The sequence below is a fragment of the Periplaneta americana genome, chromosome 15 (assembly GCF_040183065.1).
Source record: "Periplaneta americana isolate PAMFEO1 chromosome 15, P.americana_PAMFEO1_priV1, whole genome shotgun sequence".
Lineage (NCBI taxonomy): Eukaryota > Metazoa > Arthropoda > Insecta > Blattodea > Blattidae > Periplaneta > Periplaneta americana.
This window is the reverse complement of record NC_091131.1, coordinates 92,244,609-92,259,636: the sequence shown is the minus strand read 5'-3', so window position 1 is coordinate 92,259,636 and position 15,028 is coordinate 92,244,609. Positions and strand designations below refer to the sequence as shown.

General features: G+C 36.3%; 1 protein-coding gene across 3 annotated transcripts in view; it reads right to left on the bottom strand.

The window, feature by feature from the left end:
- The window catches only part of LOC138715199 (platelet binding protein GspB), a 1,124,434-nt gene that overhangs the window by 133,312 nt on the left and 976,094 nt on the right, over positions 1-15,028 (bottom strand). For all 3 annotated transcript variants that reach the window (XM_069847835.1, XM_069847836.1, XM_069847837.1), the window contains one exon: positions 12,951-13,201. In XM_069847835.1, the coding sequence (XP_069703936.1) occupies positions 12,951-13,201 (251 nt within the window). The remainder of the gene's footprint in view (positions 1-12,950; positions 13,202-15,028) is intronic.

The following is a 15,028-nucleotide window of genomic DNA, read 5'->3' as shown; positions in this document are numbered from 1 at the left end:
CATTTAACGACACTGTATCAACTGCGTTGTTATATTGCAGTGTGAAGGTATTTACCGGGAGGGACATCACTATTACGGCCGTACAAAACAGCAGTCATAGTCTGTCAAGATTCGCTTATGCTTAGGAAGACTCGAGCACTCTAACCAGTTCCGAATCCTCTTGCTCACCTGACCCAACATGCAGTGTGTGCAGTAGACTCGCCCTACCCAAGCGGGAAACTGTAAATTCGTCCGATGGAAATAATTACCTATAATTTGACATGCAGACTCGTCCCCATTCCTACTAAATGAGCCGTTCAGAGCAACAGTGGTGTAAGTCAAAATTGAGTAATGAGGTTTAAAGTAACAATTCTGTAAAATATAGCGCAAAGTAGCAATTAATATGTCCTTCTTGCTATTCACTGACTACTAATAGTTTAAATAAATTGAATATTAATTGCTACTTTGCGCTGTATTTTACAGAATGTTCAATTTAACCCTCATTACCCATTTTTGACTTACACCACTTTTGCTCTGAACGGCTCAAATATCGGTATCATGGAAGTGTAAACCCGTCCGCATACCTACTTAATATCAGTTTCATGGAAAAGTAAACTCGTCCGAATGCTAAAGAGAATATTTTCCTTCTCATTTTATCCAGGTTTAGGAGTGGCAAGTGGCATGGTTAAAAATGTTTGTCATGAAAAGAAGTAGCCTACTTTTAATAAAAGCTACTTCACATATATTCTTGATTGGAAACATTTTCGCGCCCTAAATATTAAATTCTGATTTTTTTTTTTAGTTTTGATTCTTTCAATTTGTCTTAAGCAAAAGTTATTAGGAACACAAAGAATGCTTTTTATTTAGTTTGTGTATCATTTTGTCATTTAAAATTGTGTAGTGTATTAAATGCCCAAAATATAAAATTTTCGTTCTATGTGTCTTTCGATTCTTACAATTTGATTTAAGAAAATGTTTTCAGGAACACAAAGAATCCGTTTTATTTAGTTTGTGTATCATCTTGTCGTTTAAATATTTGTAGTGTATTAAATGCCCGAAATAAAATTCTTGTTCTACGGGTATGTGTCGTTTGTTTCTTTCAATTTGTTTTAAGCAAAAGTTTTTAGGAACATAAAGAATGCTTTTTATTTAGTTTGTGTGTCAAATTGTCGTTTAAATATGTGTAGTGTATTAAATGCCCAAAATATAAAATTCTCGTTCTATGTGTCTTTTGATTCTTTCAATTTGTTTTAAGCAAATGATTTTAGAAACATAAAGAATGCTTTTTATATACATAGTTTGTGTGTAATTTTGTCATTTAAATATTTGCAGTGTAATAAATTCCGAAATCTACCATGGACAAATATTAAAATAACCTCGAGTACAGAGGCTAGGAGTCTTAACCATCTGCGCCACCCAGGTCGACTGGACAAACTTATCTTGGATTAAAATGATAAGAAGTAATTTTAATAAAATCTATCATGGACAAATTCCCTGCTTTATCATTTTCTAGGGCTTTGTATATACGCAGAAGATTATTCCTGGTAGCTCGTTTTATTATTCTCTGTGTAGGCCCTATTTATATTTTGTAGCCTGATGTACGTTTCTGTGTGAAATTCTTTTAAAACATTGATAAAATCGTAAATGTTTGGATGAGCAGTATTAAAATTCTTGTTGAAATTTGCATGAAAAGATTCACATGCGTTAGTTGTGTGGCAAACGCTAGCCTATATGTAAGGAGGGAATGTAGTATCTTTTGACGTGTAATTATCAACCAAATAGTCAGAAAATTTTACTAGCCGTTCATCTTCTGGTCGTATTGATGACAGCTCAATCCCAAAACCTTCGCCCACATCCTCAGACCAGCCAAAATTATTGAACCTGAAACCGGAGCTTTCATTTTGGTTCAGCATATAAAATTATGAAGTTTGCATAACAAATGTTAAATGTTATGTTTTATTTAACGACGCTCGCAACTGCAGAGGTTATATCAGAGTCGCCGGATGTGCCGGAATTTTGTCCTGCAGGAGTTCTTTTACATGCCAGTAAATCTACTGACATGAGCCTGTCGCATTTAAGCACACTTAAATGCCATCGACCTGGCCCGGGATCGAACCCGCAACCTTGGGCATAGAAGGCCAGCGCTATACCAACTTGCCAACCAGGTCGACAGCTTGCATAACAAATTCGTAGATATTAGTATAATGTTATTAGTGATATAACTACTATTAATGAAATAATAAAGTTTATTTCATTAATAATTATGTGTTGAATAATAATTCATTTTTCCAAGTAGACAAGGCCAAAGCAATATCCTAACTATTTCCCTATATCAGTTTTATTATTGTATTCCACAATTAATCGAAGATGTTGAATATTTCGCCACCAGGCTTGTGAAATATGAAATGTACAACCTATGAGTTCAGTATGATGCCATACGAACTTAATTGCAGAGTATATTGCTATTTCAAAATCTGCTACAATTACAGTCATCTAAATGACTATAATTTCTGAAATGGCTCCTATGTTGCCAATGTCAATAAATGAACGCTTGGCGGACGAGTTTACATGTTACCAATGTATAGAAATAAACGCTAGGCGGACGAGTTTACACGTTCGATTAAAATGTCACACCTTTGAAATGCGATGTGTTTGCCAGTTTCGGACGAATTTACATTTCCCCATCAAAGCAGCGTCTATCATGACGTCATTTTTATAGCCTATGCCAGGTCTGAGCACGAAGAGCGGATACTACTCTCTAACGGGAGCAATATGACTTCTCAACTTCTTTATTCCCCGCCGAATACCGCGCAGGGTTGATGCCGTTACGGATGAATATTAAGCGTCCCCGTTTAGAGTTTGAATTCGCTCCCCTGGCCTATCCAAAGCCGCCTAGTCTTTGTTGTGAAACAAAACATTTGAGAATGAGATTAACTAACTGGAAAGGAAAGGAGTCTTGCAAATATTAAATAATTATTTATTTCGCCACTTCAATATTTTTATTGGTCTACTTTACGAAGTTTTATCAACTGCTATGGTTACCTAGCGTCTAAGTGAGATGAAAATGATAATGCCAACGAAGTGAGTAGAGGGTCCAGCGCCGAAAATTACCTAGCATTTGCTCTTAATGGGTTTAGGGAAAACTCCCGAAAAAATCTCAATCAGGTAACTTGTCCCAACCAGGATCTGAATCCCGCGGGTCCCGCTCGTTTCAAGAAATGCTAACCGTTACTCTACAGCGGTGGGCACTTCAATGTTCATCATATCTTAGGAAAATTTAATATTTATTTATTTATTAGAGAATTATTTAATAAAAAAGAACATTTTCTGCGGACCACTGGAAATAGAACTAAGGAAGAGACTAGTGAAGTGCTTTGTATGGAGTGTGGCATTGTATGAACCAGAAACATGGGCATTACGACGAAGTAAAGAGAAGCGAATAGAACCATTTGAAATGTGGATATGGAGAAGAATGGAACGTGTGAAGTGGACAGACAGAATAAGAAATGAAGCTGTATTGGAAAGAGTGGGGGAAGAAAGAATGATACTGAAACTGATCAGAAAGAGGAAAAGGAACTGGTTGGGTTACTGGCTGAGAAGAAACTGCTTACTGAAGGATTCACTAGAAGAAATGGTAAACAGGTGACGAGTTCGGGGTAGAAGAAGATATCAGATCATAGACGGCATTAAGATATATGGATCATATGAGGAAACGAAAAGGAAGGCAGAAAATAAGAAAGATTGGAGAAAGATGGGTTTGCAGTGAAAGACCTGCTCTTGGGTAGAACACTAAATGAATAAATGAATGAATTAAAGAATAAAATATATACCTGATAGAAGGTGACTAAATAGGGCCCTTTTCATTTATGCAAGTAAATGTTTGAATATAAGAATATTTTTAATTAACTTTTCCTACTGAGCAACAACAAGGTTGAAGGGGACTATGTTATTACAGTCCTTTTGAGAGATGAATCAGGATAGTGAGTCTAATATCACTGTGGTCTTCTGTGAACGGTTTTTGAGAAAAGTAGCATTTTCAGTTGAATTCTGAAATGCGTATTCCAGGAAAACGAGAGACACTGAAGAAGTGTTGTTTGGGAATCATGTATAGCAAATACCAACAAATGTCCTTCATTGGTTTGTTGAGTAACATCGACTATAAGCAATGTTATAGAGGTCATTTTGAGCAAGAAAATCATATGAACATGGATCCAATTATCATTAAGATTATATTTATTTGTAAAAATTCATACGTCGTACTGTGAACCAGGCTTGTGCGTCTTAATACAAACAATGGGTTCTGCACTAAGGCCATGTTTGGTGACGTCAACTGTCGATGAATAGGACTTACATCAGCATTTCTCAATTCCATTATGGAAAATGTCTTTTTATAGACCAAGCGACGTCCTATGTACAGTATCATCAACTGGAATGTATAGTGTGGGGGTTGTTGGGGCCATTTTCGTTTAACAAACCGCCACAGACCATGTCAATATCATTGCTTACAGTCGTGCAACTTGAACTGGTATGGAAGGATTATCTAAACGTAACGTAAATTCCTTCACTTTTTTGTCCAGCAGTGATGCATTTTTGCCGGCCGACAGGGAGAAGTCTGGCAGCGAGGAACAACGCGTACATCCCGGTTTCCCCCACCCGTTTATGCTGAACCCTCCGTAAAGGCTAGTAGCTGGACTGTTGGGCTCTTTCCTGAAAATATTTTTGGTGTACGAAATTGGAAGTCTACGTAATATTATGCAACTGTTTAAAATAATTTAAAGAAATGGGCTCTGTTAAGTAAATATATGTCACGTGATTTCTCTCTTTTCGACGACCTTGCGACATAACCACTCAGAGAGTACATTATATTGTATACGGTAGTTAATTATAAGGTTTGTTCCAGCAAGCAATTCAAAACGCGTTAGGAATACCGAACATCTTCCGACGCATGCGCTAGTTGAGTATGTCTCAGAACTAGTTTTAGATTTTACGATTTTAGAACGTTTCTTGAACTGTTCTTTCCGACCTTCAGAGTTTCTTCTCTTATTAAAATTATATTCAACTTCCGAACTTAATTCGTCATAAAATATATCACTATCACCTCCCAAATCACTCATGATCGACTGTTTTTTAATTTTAAGCTGCCCAGTCTCAAAGCTTTTTACCCTCAACCTCAGATTAAGCCATCTACGCATGCGTCACGAGTTCAGAATTTCCAGATCCTGTTCTTAAGGGGGGATATACAGGTTTGAGGATCAGAAAAGTCAGTTTTCAATTTTTTTGTATAAAGATTGGACATTTATCTCTATGTCAGTGAAGGAATTTTTACGATATATACAATATTTTGATTGATATGACCATAAACATGCGAGCGTGCGCTTATTTAGCATAAGGTATATTTAACGCTCATTTCCCGTAACTTGTATTTTTCAAAACCGTTTTTGTGATAACTCGGTCAGTTTTTAAGATACCGCAGTAAAGTTTTGCATGCTGTGTCTTTCATACTTGTGAAGAGGATGAACTACAATTATTGCTGTAACATTTACAGTTTACTTTTAAATTTCTTTTTTACCTAAAATATTAAAAATTTAACTTCTCATAAGAAAATAAAAAAAAAAGAATCTTCTATTGTAGACGTTTAAAGGTTGTAATTCACATTGTTCATTTGAAATTTTGGAATAAATAGAATAACGGCCCAGAAATATTAATATTTGTGGACATTATCATAAAAACGGTACATCAGTGCACAAAAACAGCCACTTTTTGTTTTGATAATTACTCATAGTGGTGAAACTTTTAGTAAATCTGAAAATAGTCTATAATTACAGAAACATTGAATACTGAGCATGTCAAATTGCAAGGTGAAAGAGTCATTAGTTGCTGAGAAAAAAAAATTGAATTTACATAATTTTTAGTGCTCAGGCCTGTATCTCCCCCCCTTAATCGAGAACTAATTTCACTCGTTCCGAATGAGTTCCAAAGCACGTTGGAACAGGAAACTGGGAGTTCAGAATCGGTTGAGAATCAGTTCAAGTCTTGTTGAAACGCACGTTGAGCTATTGCGCATGAGCAGGCAGTTCAGAATCGATTATGAACCGTGCTGTAACAAACCTAAAATTGCGTATGTTTATATATGTGACGCACGGGTTCACTACATACTCCGAAGAGAGTTTTTACTAAGGAATTTCGAACTTACAGGCGCTTATTTTCATTGAAGAGCTAATACAGTATATTCAAACAGCTACATTACACAACTACACACAGTGGTAGCTTCAAACGCTTAGGTAATGACTTTATTTGATGAATTATTACATAATATTGAGAAATGGCTGGAGCTGCAGTTAAGATCACAGAGACAACGCAAACATCGTTAAAATAAAATAACAGAGGGCAGTTGCACACTGGTTTATTGCTTTAAAATGGGAGGATTGTAGCAATCGATGTTTATGGATGCATATTTATGGTCTGGTTGGAGCAGTAGTGGTAGTAGGTCTATCACAGGGCAATATTACTACGGACTTTATGGGCTAATATTCATACTTTATGAATCGCGGTCCTATCGACGTCATTATAAAGTTTACGACCTCGCTCCGAGTTACTCCGGCGTAGTCTGCGAACATCCTGCTCGTCCCGGTCAACAAGTCACTCGTCTGGTACAAGAAAAACATTATGCAAGGGATTTTATAAAACATCTCATTCTGAACTTTTATTGTATGCAAAGGCAATTGAATTTACAAATTTTTAATCGCTTAGTATTACATAAATTTTCCATTACTTATTTACGTAAGTTATTCATTTGTTCACTTTTGGCCTTTCTACGGAATTAACCGAACTAATTAAACTTAATTTTTCTTTAATGCCTCTCTCATCGAATTAAATGGAGAGATAATACTAGAATTACAGAAAATAATATCCTGCATAATACAAATATGGTAACGTAGAGAACAATGACTCAAATGAAGGGTTCAGAACCATAGTGCATAGTGGGTCAAGCGCCATTTACTAAAACCGTAGAAAACAAGGATTAAAATTAAGTTATTACCATAATTCAATGGAAACATATAGCAAGTAATATAAAGTATGCACATTAAAACTAAATGATATGTCAATCTTCATTAAACTATGGTATTCACTTAACTTTAACTCTTGCTTTCTCCGTTTTTAATAAATGGCGCTTGGTCCACTATGGCTCTGAACCCTTCAAATATCATGCTAACTAATTCTCCGAAAGAGACAAAACATTCATAGAAGACATGTTTATTAAATTTAGTTCCCAGCAACAATTTTTAATCAACAACACCATATTTTCCTCTACTTGGCTCAAATGATATCATGTACAACTACAAATCCTTCGTAAGAGATCTAAATTTTTGATAAGGGAAGTGAAGATTTTAAGTTTTTTTTTTTTTTCCATTGGGAATTTTCAGTGAAGGTTAACAGTACTGAAATATTAGCATGAGAAACAGGTACAAAGCGACGAAATATGAAATATCTGGAGACTGCAAAAGGTAATCCAAGAATTTTGGTAGTCGTAGTACTAGTACTAGTACTAGTCGTAGTACTAGTACTAGTACTAGTAGTAGTAGTAGTATTAGTAGTAGTAGTAGTAGTAGTAGTGGTGGTGGTAATAGTAGGCGTAATAGTAATAGTAGTGGTGGTGGTGGTGGTAATAGTAATAGTAGTACTAGTAGTGGTGGTAATAGTAGTAGTAGTGGTGGTAATAGTAGGCCTAATAGTAATAATAGTGGTGGTGGTAGTAGTAGTAGTAAGTGGTAGTGGTAGTAGTATTAGTAGTGGTGGTGGCCGTAGTAGTGGTAGTAGTAGTAGTAGTGGTGGTGGCCGTAGTAGTAGTAGTGATGGTGGTGATGGTAGTAGTAGTAGCGGTAGTAATACTAGTAGTAGTAATAGCAGCAGCAGTACTACTAGTAGTAGTAGTAGCAGCAGCAGCAGTAGTAGTAGTAGTAGTAGTGGTGGTGGTGGTGGTGGTGGTGGTGGTAATAGTAGGCGTAATAGTAATAGTAGTGGTGGTGGTGGTGGTGGTGGTAATAGTAGGCGTAATAGTAATAGTAGTGGTGGTGGTCGTAGTAGTAGTAGTAGTAGTAGTGGTGGTGGTAGTGGTAATAGTAATAGTAGTAGTAGTAGTGGTGGTAATAGTAGTAGTAGCAGTAGTGGTGGTAATAGTAGGCCTAATAGTAATAATAGTGGTGGTAGTAGTAGTAGTAGTAGTAACAGTGGTAGTAGTAGTAGGAGTAGTAGTAGTAGTAGTGGTGGTGGTGGTCGTAGTAGTAGCAGTGATGGTGGTGATGGTAGTAGTAGTAGTGGTAGTAGTAATAATTAGTAGTAGTAGTAGTAGTAGCAGCAGCAGTAGCAGTAGCAGTAGTAGTAGTAGTAGTAGTAGTCAGGGTTGTCAGATTCTCTCATCAGGAATCCAGGACAGGTGATAGTACCGCGTTCCTATCTTAACGTTGACTACACATTTGATTAATTCAATTTGCAATACAACTGATTTTATTCGTTTTATACACTTCAACTAATTATATAGGGCCTAAACTTTGAATTATTCTTAAGTCTCGAAAAATAATGTCGTATTACACTCTGTACTATTTAGAAGAAATGTACGATACAGTGTTTAAATCCTATCTATAATAAATCAACTTCCAAAGAGACTAAAGAATAAAGACACTGTGTAGTAGCTAATAGGCCTACATACTATAGTACAGTATGCTGCAAAACAAACAACACTGAAATTATCACCCATATGCTGTCCATGTTTCCCCAGAAACCAAGTATTTATATATTTTATATGCGATGGTTTGGCATATTGTATATTCAGTGTTGGGGTTAGTGCTGCAATTATGGTTCTCACAACAGAGGAGAAGGTGTTTATCACCGAGTATTATTTCCGGTCATACGGATTATTGAAATTACAAATATACTCTGAAAATCAAGATAAGTTATTATATAAGACTGATCCCGCATGACAGAACTTCTCGACGATAATAATTATAACTATATTTTTATATTTGTGGGATGCAATATGTGCAGGGAAATTGGTTTCCCTGTTATTTGTAAAATGTTGGACGTTTTTAATGCTGTCTTCTCTATTTTATTCATAATAAGTGTGTTAAAAATCCTGCTTTTATCATTTGAGTAATATATAAAATAATAAGAAATATTTTTGTGATTTCTTGCATTGCATTGTAAATGTTAATATTTTTACATAAAATATTATTAATGAAAAAAGAACTTTAAATGATAAAATATACTAAAGGAAGGGTTTGCTAATAATCTCATTATGGATAAAATTGAGAAGAAAGCATAAAAAGATTTCAAAATTGTACAAGATATCAGGGAAACTAATTTTCCTTACATAAATTGCATCCACCAAATTTAAAGTATATATTACCCTTAGCAATAAAAGGTTTTCCGATTATAATAGTTATTTATGCAAAAATTGGATAATCTTGGTGATTATGGCATGAGTGAATGTTTGTCGTACGAACGATAGTGTGTGCGACAATTTTCACGAGTGTCATAATAAGAATATTCACGAGTTGGATATAATACTTTATGGCATCTTACATTAGCATAATGAATTGTAGGAAATAAGTTATTAAATAGAGATCCATAACTGACAAAATCTTCATACGTATGTTCGTATCGATTAATTGCGCCTGGCACTGAAACTAAATAAAGAGAAATGTATGACCTTGCAGGTTATGTTACAAATGTTCCTTTATTTTGTTAATATAGTTTCTCTGAACCACAGAACTGTTTTACTGTATGTGATGTTACAAAAGTAATACAAAATTGTTAAAGATTGGAAATAAAAGATACGTTACGTTCTCTTCTGTCCTGTATTTCATTTCTTGTTACGTCGCCCGTACAAGCAGTAAGCAAGATAGCAAGCGTTCCGGTATTGCGTCATAGCGAACACGTCATTGCTTTTATTGGTACGCGTGCTATAATAAGGCGATTCTCCACGATATCGGACGTAGTAACAACCTGGATGGCATACAAATTGTTTATTAATCTACAAGTATTGTCTAATCACTATACCAAATTCCAGCACAAAATTAATTCAGGATATGTAGAATTTAATTTTGAATTTTAATAAATCTGTATAAGCTAAATATATACATACCTACCACCTTAAGTTACAGTTTTATTTAAGGAAATTAGTTTTTCTCGACATAGTTATGACATTGTTCTTGGAAACACCAATCTTCATGCAATTGTTTGCAGACTATTTTGCGATTGTGATAACATTACGTTGGTGATAATAATAATAATAATAATAATAATAATAACAATAATAATAATAATAATAATAATAATAATAATAATAATATTAAGTGGTGTTTTAGTCATCATTTTGCGGTTGGAATTTCCTGTAATGTATCCATTTGCTTTGCTTGCATAATTCGTATCCATTCAGTATGGAGAAACGATAAGCACATTTCCATACAATCATTCAGCCATCGGCGCCTCGAATGCACAGAGAGAAGAATATATGAAAACGCCTACTGATGTATATGATAAGTGATTTATTGTCGAATCCATTTGTTTGCTTTGTGTACCACGTAATGTCTGTTCTGTGTAAACCTAGACAAAAGCGTCGAAGTCTTTTGCATTTGTGGCAACATTATCATATCACACAAATACGCATGTAATATGACCCATATATTAGGGACTACAGTATTCAATGTTGAACTGCTTCACGTATCTCTCTCTACCTTTTACATCGCAGGACGGGATGTGTTCAAAGTTGAGACACAGCTTTGATACTGTGTGAAAACTACGGACTGGCCTCGAATCCACTCTAGATCATATAAATTTGTCAGTTATTAATAAAGGGTCTCGTATATTATAAGCTTTTTGAACGATGTTAGTCAAACTCGCTTCCATCTCGCGTACACAGGCTGCAGTACTTATAAAGAATTGTCGTGGTGTAAAGTCTGTACGGGCACATCATCATCATCATCATCATCGACTTCCTGTCATTTTTTTCAAATGGTATTAAGTGAAGTACTGATTCGATATACGTGGTACAATCATATATCTCATTATGTTTCAATTTACATATAAAATAAAATATATTTTCAGATTTTTCGAATATTAACGTTTTCTGTATTTTTTGTGTCCCTGCTACCACACGTCTTAAATCTTAATACGTAGAAATCGTAAAACAATTATAATTTCACATCAATTAGAAATTTATAGCAGAATCTGGTACGAAACCCAGTTTAGGGACGCACCCAGAATTTGGTTTTCGGCGATGGGGCTTCAGATAGTATGCTGTACTTGTAATGTTTATCATCTTCAGCGCACATAATATATAGCTAAATTTAGTTTAAATATTTTGTTATAAATATTTTCAAAGAAAGGGACTTACATTTACAAACACAAATATATTATGGAATCAAGAACACTTACTTACTTACAAATGGCTTTTAAGGAACCTGTAGGTTCATTGCCGCCCTCACATAAGTCCGCCATCGGTCCCTATTCTGTGCAAGATTAATCCAGTCTCTATCATCATATTCCATTTCCCTCAAATCCATTTTAATATTATCCTCCCATCTACGTCTCGGCTTCTCCAAAGATAGTTTTCCCTCCTGCTTCCCGACTAATACTCTATATGCATTTCTTGATTCGTCCATACAATAAACCTCTGTTTCTCTCTCAAAGTGAGAGTCCAAGTTTCACAACCATACAGAACATTAAAATTCTAGGAACTTTCTATTGATTAAAACATATTTGGAAAGTTAAAATAATCCTTAAGTGCCTCTCAGCTCTCTGTGTCCTGTTAAGCTGAATCCCTAGTCATTCGAAAATTATCTTGTATTCAAATCTTATTAAATTTATACGTAATTCCGAGCTGTGTGTAACTTAAGTCATTCCCCTTCAGTTACGTACAGCCCAGGTGTTATTGTATTACGAAAACAAAGTTTAATTATTTCGACCAGAATTTATCACCTAGTCATTATACAGAGTGTTTCCGGGGTGGTGTTACAAACTTTCAGGGATGATGGCGAAGGGCACATGTATCAATTTGAGATAAGGAACCCTCGGCCGGAAATGACCGAGTCGAAAGTTACAAGCAAAAATTGTTCTGTGGAAATGAAATAATTTTATTCCTCTGCAGCCTACACCTTATTTATGTGTATTTATCTGTACATCTTACACATACTGTATTCATCTGACGTTCTTTACGTTGTCTTCTTACAGTATTCCATTCAGTGCTCTGTCTGAGGGATGGGACAGGAAACTACACTAAAACAATGCAGATAGCGTAATGTGTAACGGACATGCACATCTGTAGACAGCAATGTATGTGTACAAGTTGCAGTGTCCAGTCGATCAGTCCTAGTGAAATGGAGGAGTACACGAGAGCGGAATAAGCAGACCTGATTTTCGAATACGGATGAGCCAATGGGAACAGTAGACAAGCTCACAAATTGTATCGGGACAAGTACCCACGTAGGAAACATCCGCCCATACCATCTTTCCACGACTGTTCCAAAGGTTAAAGGAAGGAGGGCACGTGGTGCGAAATTACAATTCCATTTCCACACAACTATTTTTGCTTATAACTTTCGACTCAGTCATTTCCGGACCATGGTTCCTGATCTCAAATTGATACATGTGCCCTTCGCCATCATTCCTGAAAGTTTGTAACACCACCTCGGAAATACCCTGTATAACCGCGGATAACTTGAATTAATTTAAAAATCATAGACAGCAGGTGTTTGTGGAAAATCTTGATTAAGCCCGCAAATGTCAATCGCAGAGGCCTCTGACAGACAAAATAGAAAACAGAACATTCAGTATGACTCATGCACATAACGTCGATAGTTTACAGTGTATCCCGAGCAGGAAAGCGGGTGATTTTCAAAATAAAAAAGTAAAAAGAAACAGCAGATTACGAAGATCTGTGGTTGTAAAATTCCTCGTTGGCAGAATCGTCTTACCGTTAGCGTCCCGGTAGGTGTCGAGGTAGTGGGAGCCGCCACTGTCAGGAGTGGACTCTCGGCTGTAGGCACCGGCGGTCCCCGCCGCCGTCGAGAAGCCAGGTACAGGACGAACTCCACTGCTGAAGTTGACGGGCTCGTTCGCCGTCGAGAAATCCACGGGCTCCGTCTGCTCCTCTATGGACCGCGGACCCACGAAGCCAGGGCCCACGGGCACCGCTTCTCCGGGGTACATGGGACTGGCCGAGCCACTGCGAAACAAACCAAAACAGATCATGACTCTTCATCTGCTAGCAGGGCACAGTATGAGCACATCACACAACGACCGCTAACTCCATCTAGTGCAGAGGTTAATAATGTACGCCTCTAGATTTATACGTCCATGCTTTATGTATACTCTATGTGGTTTTATTTATTAACAGGCTTAAATTTAATCTGGATATACTGTATTTCGTTATTATCTGTTTATGAACTTATGTCCATTGGACAGAGTAGGGGGACGACTGAATGATATTTTAACGACTTCACTAAGTAGACCATGCTCTGAAAAGGATGAATGTGATGGATTTAATGATGGAATATCGTACTCTTAGAAAACACATGCACAGTTTGGAACTAGATGATGAAAATCTTATATTGTAGGCTTTGATGATTAGAAGAAACAGACTGGCTTGTAAGATCTGAGTGTGGTTCCTTAAGTGTCCAAAGCGACGATTGTTTATAATCTTATTTCCTGGACAGAGAATACCAAGAAGATGGATTTCGTATAGCTTCTGAAACTGATTAAAGGAAACATGGCATTAAAATTGTTAAAGTAGGTTAGTTTCGTTTATGGAGTTAAAATAAGTATTCGATTTTGTGAATATTCTGCCAATTACATATGTATTTTTTTTAATACATATTTTTGTAGGAGTTTCTTCTTGAAAGGCTCTTTTCTAAAAAAAAAAAAAAGTAGGGTAAATTAGAGTCTGTTGGACAGTTGGGCATGTTCGACACTTTGTACTTTAACGTGTTACCTCGCCACTTGTGGGCACCACATTCTGCTAGAAGTCAATGACGAAAGTAGCCCCACTCGTGGCTACTTCCGTCATTGACTTCTAACAGAATGTGGTGCCCACAAGTGGCGAGGTAACACGTTAATGTACAAAGTGTCCAACATGCCCGACTGTCTAACAGACCCTAATTTACCCTATATAGATTTTAATGTTAGGGCCTTATTTACTTACAAATGGCTTTTAAGGAACCCGAAGGTTCATTGCCGCCCTCACATAAGCCCGCCATCGGTCCCTATCCTGTGCAAGATTCATCCACTCTCTATCATCATATCCCATCTTCCTCAAATCCATTTTAATATTATCCTCCCATCTATGTCTCGGCCTCCCCAAAGGTCTTTTTCCATCCGGTCTCCCAACTAACACTCTATATGCATTTCTGGATTCGCCCATACGTGCTACATACCCTGCCCATCTCAAACGTCCGGATTTAATGTTCCTAATTATGTCAGGTGAAGAATATAATGCATGCAGTTCTGCGTCGTGTAACTCTCTCCATTCTCCTGTAACTTCATCACTTTTAGCCCCAAATATTTTCCTAAGGATCTTATTCTCAAGCACCCTTAATCTCTGTTCCTCTCTCAAAGTGACAGTCCAAGTTTCACAACCATACAGAACAACCGGTAATATAACTGTTTTATAATTCTAACTTTCAAATTTTTTGACAGCAGACTAGATGACAAAAGCTTCTCAACCGAATAATAAGAGGCATTTCCCATATTTATTCTGCGTTTAATTTCTTCCCGAGTGCCATTTGTATTTGTTACTGTTGCTCCAAGATATTTGAATTTTGTCCACCTCTTCGAAGGATAAATCTCCAATGTACATTTTACTGCGACTATTGGTAATATTTTGATATTTTCCACAATGATAAATTAATCCATAGAAAAACTGAAAATTATGAAATCAATACAAACAATAGTTAATGTCATGAGATTCGATACTTTACAAAATAATTTAAAAGATTGTAGGTGGGAGCATATCATGTACATTAAATAATATGTTTTACACGCTGACTATAATATT